This window comes from Mycteria americana, chromosome 1 (assembly GCF_035582795.1).
Source record: "Mycteria americana isolate JAX WOST 10 ecotype Jacksonville Zoo and Gardens chromosome 1, USCA_MyAme_1.0, whole genome shotgun sequence".
NCBI classification, from domain to species: domain Eukaryota; kingdom Metazoa; phylum Chordata; class Aves; order Ciconiiformes; family Ciconiidae; genus Mycteria; species Mycteria americana.
The window spans coordinates 104092821-104105417 of NC_134365.1; the positions used below are offsets into that span (position 1 = coordinate 104092821).

Here is a 12597-nt window from a genome sequence, read left to right on the forward strand (position 1 = left end):
CTTATGCAAAGGACTTTGCTCCTATGAGATAAAGTTAATTGTTCACAAGATTTATCCCACGTTTGCATGTTACTTGCATAGTTTGCCTAGTACTGAAGATACCAGCCAGCACTGTGGTACACCTGTTAAGCTGCACTATTGTTGTCTTCATTTCCAGGCGTGGGCTTGGGTAGAGTTGACTTGTAAAGTAGTAAATCCCTGAATACTACAGGGGTGACTACATGCCTTTGTAACGCATCAGCTATTGATTAGTGCAGTATATGGGGAAGAAGGTGGGATTTGTCACAGGTGGGATGAAAAAAGGCTAGAGTTTGACTTAGCCCACTTTCAAAAGTTTACTTAAAAGTTAATGTGATTGTGTAAGTGTCTTGCCTGTATGAAGAAAATAAAGGTTGTATGGATTTCTGAAGGACAAATTAGTGCCATTCAATTTCTATCCTCAGGTAAACAATTCCATTTTCAACACATACATCTGATCACTTAATATTAAGCGATTGCATCTACTCTTTGTATGAAAAAGGTGAAAAAATATTGCTTGAAGATTAAAGACCACTGCTCCAGTATCACTAAGGATAACTTGCAAGTTTTTAATAAATTGCTGTTCCCCAATGATTAAACTGTGTTCATTAAAACACTTTTTTTGTCATTAATGTGATCCTAGATGGACTATTAACAAATAAGCCTACTTGCTTATTTTAGGTTACTTGAAACAAATATATCTTCAGGTTGAAGTAGGATTAGTGACCTAATGAAAATAGTAGCTTTCTGCTTAGATAGGATGGGTAGTTGTTATCCAATTTGAAACAATTACTTTTATCCAAAGATATTGTTGACACAACTAAAATTTGCCTAGGACTTTTTGTTCACGTTCTCCTTTCCCGTTCCTGTTGAGCAGAATAGATTTCATCTAAGAAAAGCTGGGGTAACTTTATTCTGTTTTAATAAGCTGGATTGAAATGGGCATGGACATTACAAGGATTGTACTGTAAAGATAAAATAGGCAGCAATAACATATGGCACCCACTACAAAGGGTGAGGATGGGGAAGAGGTGCTCCCCAGAAAATTTTAGTCCAGGGAAAAAGCATTTGCAGATTGTGAAGCTGAAGACGTGGTTACACGTGGTGTTTGTGAAGCCTACCAGTGAAGTTGCATCATCTTTTTAGGCAGATGGTCTTGGCAGAAGTAGCATGGGCTTGGGCAGTGGTTCTTGGATCTGTAAAAGAAGCTGACACCAAGGAAATTCAAGGGCATAAATTGCTTTGCCCCTGGAGGTAGGTAGATGCTCAGCTGAGTTGAGGGAAGAAATGAACAGGTGGTTTAAATGAGGTGAAGCCCTGCCTTAGTACTAATTATTTCCAATGAGCTGATAGGCAGTTCAGAAGGTCATGGATGCAGGGGTAGTGGTGTGTAGGACTTCAGCTGTATGGAAAACTGTGCAGTTCGAGCATGGTAGACTGGAGCTGTGTGAGACTACAAATAGATTTGGAAATAGAGCTGTGCAGTTAATTGCCTGTGGAGTTGAAGGAAAGCTGGCCAAAGGGTGCAACATGGGGTTGCTAAGGATAGCAGGTGGGATTAATCTCTGGCACATGAGTTGAGTTCGCTTTACCCAAATTCTGTTCTTAATTCTCCTGGGTTTTTTACAAGTGCAGGTTACCCTATGTTTAAGGCTATGGTATGTTTGTGTTCTGCTATGGTGTTCTTGTGTATATTTGCAAGCTGAAAACTGTTCATCTCAGAAGCGCATATAGATTTGTTTGTGAAGCCGTGCTTTTTGAGTGGATTAGAGTCTGAAGTGTGAAAAATTATTCCTTGCTTCTTCCTCGGGTTTTTTCTGCCAGTTGAAGTGGTAGTTCTCCATCTGTCCTTCTGTACTTCCATGGCAGCTGCTTTGTGAATCTTCTAGTCTATGTAGTCCTTTTGACGTGTTGAATAGGGACCTTTTTAGTACAAAAAGAGAAGAAGAGAGCACAGGGCTTTGGACTTAAAACGAACCTTTAAACTATAGATCTCCTGAAAGGAATACAATGCATAGGAGCAAAGGAAAATTAAGGGATTTGGGATATGGGAGAATGACAGGAAACATCTTCTTTATGTGCTTCTTGTATTTATCTTAGGTTTGTCAAAATGAAGAGAAGAACCATTCCACAGAAGAACTTAGAAAGTCTGAAACCCAGGAGGAGCTGAAAAAGACTAATAGCCTTCCTAGTTTGACTCCTGGAATCAAAACAGCAGATAAAGACAAGCAACCCCGAGAAGGTTTTTTTCATTTTCTTGGAAGCTTATTTAATATTGCAACAAAATCTTCTTTGGTAGAATCTAAACCCTCTACCTTCCAAGATGAACCCAACAGATGTGAAAAGGATTTACAGAACACAAATACCCTTCCGGAGGACATGCAGCGAAAGCGTCTGAAAATTGAAGAGCCTATCTGTTCTACAGCTAGAATAAAAGAGGATTCTGTGAATGAACATGATGCCATCTTAAATAATATCGGGAAAGATATCTCACAGGATCTGCAAGGAGGCTGGAAACAATCTGCACATGCACAAAAGTAAGTTTTATAATTTAGTATTAAATGTTAATGTCTGTGAACGTGTGTGTGTGCACAGAACTACCTTGACTAAGTTCTGCTGACTGTATGAAAAATGACTGTCATTTCTAAAGATGGCTGGAGTGTCCCTGACTCAACTTTGTGCAAAACTCTAGTAGCAACTACCTTAAATAAATGAGAAGTTGACTGCAACAAAATATAACTTTAAAAAAGATTTTCTAGAAGACTCCTGGCTGTGGATAGATCCAGTGTAGATCTGTCTAAGTATTAAGAGAGGTTGAAGATGCGGCATTTAGAAATACATTCAGTATTGTAGATCTACTTAAAAAAAAACAAAAGTGAAAGAACTTATTTCCATCCATATTGTGTGCTAAATAAAGTTTTGAATGTTTGTCCTTTTTATATCTCACTAGTTCAGTGGTTTTACTTCTGCAAGTTAAGGTTTCCTCATTTTTAAATTACGTTTCCTGGTTTATTTGACTTGGTGATTTTTGCTTATATGTTTTGTTTCCCCTTGTTCTTTGGGGTTTTCCTGTAATGTAAAGAAGGTTATATAAAATACTCAATTAGCCTAAATATGGAATATCCTTAACAGTCCTGTAATATTTCCAAAAAAGATTTCAAAAAAAATGGTGCTAAGGGCACCAATGTGTGTTTGAGAGTAGAAAAGCAAAAACATTGGCTGTGGTGCACACCATATATTACATATGGCATAAACATAGGAAATAGTATTCAAAAAACATTTGTAGCTGTTATGTTGAATATTTGACTATATGTGGGCCAGTACAGCATCGGTTTGGAGTTACGTGTGTATGTATGCGTGTGGTACCTGTCCAGTTTTTAATAGGTGTGTAGAATATGGACTTGTCCACAGGCAATGAATCTGTAATGTTTACTCAGTTTTTCAATACTGCCTAGAATATTTATTTCAAATTTAAGCCGAAAGTAATGATTTGGGGTAACCAGTAATTCTGTCGCAGTGCTCCTGCTTGTATTGCAGAATGGGAGGATATACTGAAAAGAAACACCTTTTTTTTTTTTTTTTTTTTTTTCCCTTTTAAGTTTTAAAACTAATTTGAGTTGCACTCAGTATATTTATCTGTGGCATGTGAAGTATTTCACTTCCATATAGGAGGTCAGAGATTCCCAAAGTAGCTGCTTAATTAATTTCATTTCCATACTGGGGATGTCTGCAGCACTCTGTCCTTATTTGTTTATTCAGTAGACTAATTATTTGAGGCGTCTGTCATTCACCTTTATATTAAAAATGTAATGGCTGATCAGGATATGAATAGGGGATGTGATACCTATTCAGGTGAACTTAAGACTGTATTTCCACCACCAAAATACAGTACTGTTTGTAATTAATAATAATAATGGTTGTGTTCTCGTGAGTACTGTTTGGTCTGTGACGTGGTTGACTGGTTTTTATTACAGATTCTTATCGTAGTAGCACACATCTGAGTGACGCTTTTTCCAAACTGCATGTTTCAGCCCAGCACCACCACTTCATTGATTGATATAGAAGAAAACTCCTCCTCCCTGCCTTAGTTGTTATCTGGAGAGGCCTAGGAGCATTAAGTTACACAGTTTGTTCAGGAACTAGACTAAATATTTCTTAAAACCTGTTGGAGAGACTGGCTTGCTGCATCAGTCTATAGCTGCTTTTTGCTGTTTCTGTAGTATACTCTGGAAACGGCAGCTAAGTTGCATGCCATTGTGCCAGGGGCTATGCAGCAATATAAGAAGAGTCACTTCTTGCCTCGGAGAGAGCTTAGTCAAAAAAGACAGTAGACATTAATAGATGTTTTTCACTTTTTACTTCGTTCCATGTAGTTTCTTCCATATTTTATCTCGGCGTACTTTCTGCTGTACTGTCTTCAATGTTTGCTCTTTTTCTCGCTCCCTCCACCCACAGCTACTGATTGTACGATTCAGTTTGCAGTGGTAGTCGGTCCTCTATGCAGGTTTTTTGGTTGGTTTTTTTTTCCTTACTCTCTTCCCCAACAAAGACAGTCCTCTTATATGCTGTACTCCTCTAACTTATCTTGAGTCTCTCCTGTCTATTCAGACAAATATGAATCTTGGAGATTCAACTGAAGGCCCAATATGTGGTGAACTAAACATGGCAATTGGAGTAAGTGGATGAGGGTCAGCCGTGGTCAGCCCTGACAAAGTCAGTCTTTCCCCCCCCCCAGTCCCCTGGCTGATGCTGGTACACATCTTTCCTTCCAGGTGGAAACCTCTGACTTCTCCTGGCTTTTCAAAGTGTACGCATGTGCTTTGTTGACTTTCCCATTTTACTGATGCCTACAGGCCTGTGAATAGGAGTAGTGGAAGTGACAGAATGTCTTGGGATTTTTTTGCTGCTCTGCTCATTTTTTATACTGCTGCATTTGAGTAGACCTTAAGCAGTAAACTGATAGGGTGCTGGGCAGTCTGTATGCGCAGTTTAGAGGGTCAGATCATCTCAGTCTTCATTTGCTTCTTGTGAATTCTTCTTCAGAACAACGTGGATTAATAAGTTTGGCATTAATAAAAGCTTACAGAGTTCAGAAGGTTTGGGTATTAAGTCACCAAGTGACCTCCTTCTCTGTGCAAGTATTTTCGAGTTACTTTGGTTTTCTTGAAATCAAAGTTGCAGTTGGCATATTCATTTGTGACCACATTTTGACATTGTTCTATATTGTTAGATAACCTATTACACAAATCAGTGTAGATTTTTCTCAGTATAGTTTACCTGTGTCATGGTCAGACAAGCATATAAAAATGTGTGTTGCTAGTTCAGAGGTAGAGGTAAGTTGCTCTATATACAGAATGAAGTTTATCCGTGGAAAATGATTTTTTTAAATGGAAGAAAATTTGTGGGATTTTTGGTGTAGCTGTTGTAAAATCAGATAAACATTAAACCAGTCATTTTCCTTTTAAACTCATTCTCAAAAGTACAGTGTACATCTTGCCCTCGGGTTACGAACAAGTTAGACAATCTCTGTGTAACTTTTGTGTATGTTTTTCTCTGCCTGACTACACAATGTGAACTGTGTTTCTGAAGCAATTAGTGACAAGAAATTGAAATGACAATGTGGAAGCAGAGGTTTGCACTGCTTACCTTTTTAAAAAGTTTGAATCAAGGATACCTCTTTTTTTCTGTTATGGCAGTGATTATGCTGGGTTTGTTCTCTTTTAGTTTATAAAAGTTTAAAGGACATAGAGCAGTTTTTTCTCTTCAGTACTAGCTAGCTTCTTTACTAAATATTAACTAACTGGTATTCATTTAGCATAGTTAAACTGTAAAAGCGCTCCTGATTGCTGACTATTGGCTGGATAGTTTCGTAGAAGGTGCTAAGAAGTAGTTGGGAGTGGGTGCTAAAAAGCACGTGAATAATGATGGGGGGGGGGGGGGGGGGGAGATGTAGCACAAAGGAACAGGAAGGTCGGTGGATACCATGAAGGGAAGAGATGGTGTGAACGTGGTTTTGCTAATATCTTGAAGACTAGGTCCCAAAAGACAGATGAGACATGCTAGTGATCCATATAAATTCAAAGTTACTATTGATTCCATTGATTGTTATGTCGAACCGTAATTGTAGCATTAATGTAGAGGCAAATTGAAGCTGAGGGCTTTACAAATCCTTAAGACCACTGCATTATTAATCTTACAACTATTTCCTTTGTCATGAGGGACATTTAAATTAGTTTGTTAATTCTAAACTACTGTTAAATATTGAATTAGAGGTTATCTGTGGTTAGGGAGGAGGTTGCAACAATAAGTGGAAGAGGGACAGTTGTTAGATTGCATAATCCCCATTAGAGTTGTTTAAAAAAAAGAAAAAACAAACCCAACGAACCAAACAACCTTTCAGAACTAAAATACCTACCAAATCATCTCAGATGCCTCTACCCAGACAACTTCATTAACCTCATATCCGTAAAGCAATATTTTGCAAAATACAAGGAAATCAGACTGCTCTGACCTGTAGACTAAGGTTAATTTTGCCCTTAGTGGGAGGCCTGGCACTTGGTAAAGACTCAAGTTTCCAGGCCTTGAGCCAAGGAAAGTGGAATTCATGAGCTCAGTCTGTGGAGTACGTGTTTGTGAGGAACAAAAATGTGTAGGTCACGTTATTCCTCCATCACCCTGGCTGGTTGGCTCAGAGGTAATTGTACCTTAAGGGCTTCTGTTCCTTTAATCCAGATAGTGGCAAGTGGTAAAGGAGTAGCACAGAGGACAAAACCATGATAAATTTGGCAAAGTCTCTAGATAACAATTACTGTGGACAATAACATAGTAATTGCAGCACTGAAGATGGGTGAGGAGAGTTGGGTTGGCGAAGTCTCCGGTTATTGCATCCATTAGTTTTCCACTTGTCTGGGGTGGTTGAAGATTTCCTTGCCATTGAGAAATGAAGCAAGCAATTGGGCTTGGAGTGTTCTATAAAAGGCTAATGATGAAGGGGTGAGGTTGGTAAAATATAAAATACAGTTTTAAAGTAATGCTTATTCGGCTGTAAGTGGAAAAGAAAAATGCAAAGTAAAGTATTTGCTACTAAGTGTAGAAAAATCTGTTACTTGGGTAAGATGGCAGCTTTTGTGTAGAATAGGCCCCAGTAGCAGAGCAGTAAGTATACAAGTGAAAACTTCATGTTTAGTTTTAGCCTTTGCACTCCTTCTTAATGATGTGAAAAGCTGACATTTAACTGATGAAATGAACCCTAAAAATAAAACCATAGAACAGTGGGGATGCATTCACCTAATTTCTCACTGCTGAAAGTCTACATGAGAGAGATCAAGTTTTCATAAAGTAGATGACAAATATAAAACATGGGTTTGCCCCCATTATCTCTCTTTCCTGTAATGTAAAATTATTTCAGTTACACATAATACTGCCTTTCACTAACAAGCAACGATTTGGCTTCAAAATTCAGGCTGTTTCTCTAACACTCCTGAGAATGGACTTCCTGCAGTATGTACCTGCCATCTTCTCAAGAATACCAGTCATGGTAATAGGCAGTACTCTCTACAGGTGACTGAGAACACAACTCTGACAATTTCCACCCACCCCACCCACACCCCCCACCCCCTCCCCCCCAAAAAAAGGAGTCGTGGCCCAGATCTGTTCTATTGACTGTTTGCCATTTGCCTACCTTCTAGTCGATTTTTTTTTTTTTATTTTTGTAACATCCAGTAACAATAAGTGGATGTTGCGTGTAGTGATGTGCAAAACAATAGTACTTGTGAAACTGCACGGCTTGTTCTGGAGTTCAGCAAGAAGCTTTTATTGCATTGCTGAACATGGTTGATGAGATGAAAATCAAAGTTGTACCCGCTCTAAATGTTTTGATTATAAAATCCTGACCACTGGTTAAGATGCTAATACCCCAGTTTGACAAAATATTTAAGATCCTGACTTCTCTCTTCTGTTATGAACCTTGTAGACTGGAAGTGACAAAGAATTCCCAACCCCACAACTGCAAGGATTTTCTAACTGTAGGTAGAAGAGGAGAGGGGGTGATTTCAAAAGCAAATGCTCAGAACAGTATGCTTTTAAACTTCACACCCTACCCGGAGCCAAGTCATCATAATAGTTTAGCAAGAGCATTGCAAGCTATTTCTTTCAGAAAGGGAGGTAGCCTTGAGGGAAGACAAATTTCAGACTGTTTACAGTTCTACTATGTTATATGTTGTTGGGTTTTGTGAGGGATCAGGTTTGGTTTTGTTTTTTTTTTAATATTAAAGTCTAGTAAACCTGTTGCTATACATCTAATTGTGTAGTATTTCCCATCTTCATACTGTTAAAAATCCTGTCCTTTTGCTTTTCTCTGTTAGAAATACATCTGATAAAAGCCTTCAGGTCTACATAATTCTGGTTAACACGTCTGTTTCAGAGCTTGTCATTCACCTTTGTGTTACTGGTAAGATGCAGGCTTGCGGTGATACAGAAACGTAGCCCTTAATTTGTCTGATGGATTGTGTATTGTGGTTTTGATTCAGTCAGTAGCAGCAGCATTCATCTTTCCCTATAGATGCCTTTGGCAGACAATCAAGAGTAAATGAACGGAAGTTAAATCACTTAATTGCAAGCGATGGTCTTGCCAGGTAATTCCTGAGGAATAATGTAGAAGAGTGGGGAAGCTGCTGCTTCTGCATTTGTTGAAATCAAATCCATCTTGTGGTTGGAGCCGTGTCCTTCTCTGTAATTGCCTATCCAGGACCTATTTTATACACAGGACCTGAACATTTAAAACCATAAGTGTGCACACAGCATGGCAGTGTCCATCCATCTTTGAAAGCATCTGTGGGTGATGACAGTAAGAGGACAACATGAGCACTGTGTTGATTACTTCTGTTATTATAATACCTGCATAAAGATTCCCATTGTACAGACAAATATATATAGTTATATAGTAATATACAGCCTGTCAAAGATGGGAGAGACAGCTGCTTCCCCTTGTAGTAAGAGATTGCCTTGGTGGTGGCTCTGGGGACCACCAGGACAGCTGTGGACCCTGGGTGGTCCTGCCAGCACGTGCCCTGCATGCCTGCAAGCACTGCTATTTGGGCCTAGATCAGGTACTTTTGGTCTTAATTCCCTGATGCAATTTGCTACACAGACACTTGAAGCAGCACAAGGAGGAGCGGGGGGCAGAGGTATGCATCTTGAGGTGGGGAAATGGGGAAGGAGGAGAGGGACGTAGGAATTTGTCTTCTGATGGCTTTCTGGCTTCCACCTTCAGAAAATGACTGTGGAAGTGAAGTGTTGTTCAGTTGCTGGAGCACAGATGGGCAGGGATTCATTGCTGAGGGTGACCTGCTGCCCCTTGAGAGGGGTATAAACTATGTGGGTAGTTCCACCCTTCTAGGATGGTCAAATATGGACCAAAATTGATTTAGAAGGCTGTCCTGGGGAAGGATCAGGATCATCCCACCCCTAATTCTCTTGGTGAACTGTGGAGGGAGGCCTCCAGCAGTGATTGCAGGGGTATACCTAAACTCCCATGGAAGGATTTAGTGTTAGGTCACTAAAGAAGAGAGCTTCATTGTTCTTAAATCTTTTCTTCCAGACACATCTCTCTGCATACCTTGATTTGAACAAGCTACCCTTTAACACTACTCACAGGCTTTCAGATTTTGACAAGAGCCCAAGCCTATGTGGGTCAGCTGAGACCTTGTCAAGATAGGTGCTGCGCTGAGATTTAGCGACCCATTCCAACAGTGGGGTGGGTGAATTTCAGGGCTCCACTGCAGGAGAAATGCAGGCCCAGGCCTGCCCGCCAGTGAAAGGTACCTGCCCAGAGCTGGGACGTGGGCCAAAGGAAAGGTTCCTGTTGGCCCCAAAGCAGATTTCTGTGTTTCTGAAGGGTGAAAGTTAGTTTAAGAGTAATTCGTAACAGATGCATGATGCAAAATCGAGCTAAATTGATAAAGCTGAAAATTAATTCACTGGGTTGTTTTTTCCACTGAACATTTTTAATAGGTTTGTTCAACTGTGCAATGTATTCGATTAATAGAGACCGTTTCTTAGAAACAGCATTTTACAGTGTGATTTTGAAGTTAAGGAGCTACCTGCAATGTAATTGTTCAGGCTTCCTAGGCCTTTACTTGTCAATAAGGGCTTAATACTCACACCTTCGTCTCTACTGTTGTTGGGGTGGCAAGTAGCGTCAGAGAGAGGGTATCGCTGGGTTCCTGCTGTAAGTAGGCAGGTGGGCTCCTAGAACACTTAGTCACCTTTGGTTGCCTCTTCAGAGCACACGCAGCACCTGTGTAATGCTCACAGGCAGGTCCCAGTATAATCTCCTGCTGATGCATCTGCCTAACTCCCCCTAGCATCCGTGTATGTGAAAGGGAAGAAAAATCTCTTTGTTTCTGGCATCCTGAAGTCAAACCCTTTGATTTACTTAATGCATCTGAAGCTACACTCTTGCTTGAGAGTGGAAGGATGTCCTAGCTTTAATTCTTTATTATGTATGAGGAGAGGCCAAGAGGGGTGGCTTTGTTCGACTTCGAGAAGAGAAGGCTAATGGGAGACCTTACTGCTGTCCTCAGCTCTCTCATGGAGGCCTTAGAGGAGATGGAGGCAGACTCCTCCGAGACACATGCACTGTTGGGACGAGAGGCAATGGGAACATGGGATGTTGGGAAACATGTTTTCACCATGAGGGTGGTCAAACCCTGGGGCATGCGCACAGGGCTCCTGTCCCGAAGGCCTGTCGTCGGAGCGGCTCAGAACTGGTAGGACGAGGCCCCAGGCACGCTGATCTAGTCAGCCCAGCTTGGAGCAGAAGTTGAATTAGATGATCTCCCACGGTCCTTACCAGCCTATATTACAGCTCTGTGCCCAAACGCGAGGCCGTCTCTCACAAGGTAACTTTATGCCATCCAGCTCGTGAATGCAATTTGCTGGGATTTGCAGCATCTTATAGCCCATCCTTGCACGTCGGTATGAGGCAGCACGTGGCAAACTGCTGCAGAGGCAGCACAGGCCGTGCTTGTCCGTGCTCCCTGGAAGAGACAGGCCAAAGGCGTTTGAGCACCTGAATATCTTGAGTGTGACAGAGGGGAAGGGAGGGGTAGCTGGCTGAAATACATGGTGTGCAGGGGGGTGAGGGTGGCAGGTAGGTGTGCATGGATACTTCCTACAGGTACAGGGCAGAAAGGTTAGCTGCTGCCAGGTGTTGGAGAAAGATGGCAGTGAAGAGCTGGGAGTGATCCCAGGCCCCTCGCACTGGTCTTGGTCTTGCAGCTGCTGGTGTTTTGGGTCAGCCTCTATCTGTGCTTTCTTCCTTCAGACTCAGAGTAGGGTTGCTTTCGCAGATGTGGAAGATAATCAAGAAGTAGTACTATGAAGGGCAAGGGGAAGGAAAAGCATTCCTTCCAAGGTCACAGAGCCTACATTTAGTTTTATTAAAATTGTCATTAACTCTTAATTGTCCTTATGGAACATTAGCTTTGAAATTTCCTGCAGAATCAACTGTGTGCAAATCAATTTATTCAACCAAACTTTTGACCTTTTGAAATATACACTGTGCAGTCCCAGGACACTGGGTATTTCAAACGTCAGATTTAAATCGTGAAGCTATCCCCTCTGGCTAAAAAAAAATAATTTTCTTTCATCTAAGTTGTATATGGCAACTTTTCAGTTAGCCCACAGTGTCTTTTTTTCAATAAGGCTTTTATTTTTTCCATTTATGAAGATCTGACATGAGTGTAGAAACCAGCTGGCTGAGTAAGCTGGATTCCACCAGAAGGTTTTTTTCGAAGTGACTTCAAGACGGTTGTTTCCAGACAAAGGACTTTAACATAATTAAAAAAAAGTTGTCAGTTAAGTATGCAGTAGAAAAAAAGCTAAATGGAAAAAAATTAAACAATAGCATAATTTTTAAATAGGGAGGGGTAGACAGGAACCACAAGAGACATACTGATTTAGATCAGTGGTTTTCAGCCTGTAGCCTGCAGATCTCTCTGCTCTGGGAGCTACTTCTGAGGGGTCTGTGAGAGGAGATTAGGGGAAACAGGCACATGTATGCTTGAAAAAGCAGGAGACTGCTGGGCTGGGGAGAAAATATCTGGAAAAGTAAAGTATGAGAAGAAAAATGGCCGTTGCATGTCTTGGGAGAGCCAAGTGTTGCGTGCTGCAGAAACAGGCCAGCCAAGCAGTATGCTTATGCTTTGGCATTGCTGAGCCTGAGCTAGTGAGCCTGGAGCTAAGCAGTGATGCTGGTTGTAAGGGCTTTCTAGCAAGGATGCTATGCTGTGCAAATGAAGCTGTGCTGCCTGGGGATCTGAGATGCTGTACCCATGTAGTGCTGTATCATGCTGTATGATCTTCCTCCATCTTTTTGAAAATAGTCTAGGGTTGTCTGCTTTCTGCATTATTGTGGTACAAATACGAAGATTGGAGGGGTCACCATCTTGATGACATACACTTGAAAAAGATGCAAACAATGTAGTGTTTATGGATATGCTGAGATGAGGCTTCAAAACCACTTTTTGGGCAAGGTACACAAGATGTCTGTCATATGAGATGTCAGAAGATGTTCCA

General features: G+C 40.9%; 1 protein-coding gene across 2 annotated transcripts in view; it reads left to right on the top strand.

Annotated features, from left to right (window-relative positions):
• CRYBG3 (crystallin beta-gamma domain containing 3) overlaps positions 1–12597 on the top strand; it is a 95014-nt gene that overhangs the window by 25985 nt on the left and 56432 nt on the right. For both annotated transcript variants that reach the window (XM_075515716.1, XM_075515721.1), the window contains exon 3: positions 2119–2555. In XM_075515716.1, the coding sequence (XP_075371831.1) occupies positions 2119–2555 (437 nt within the window). The remainder of the gene's footprint in view (positions 1–2118; positions 2556–12597) is intronic.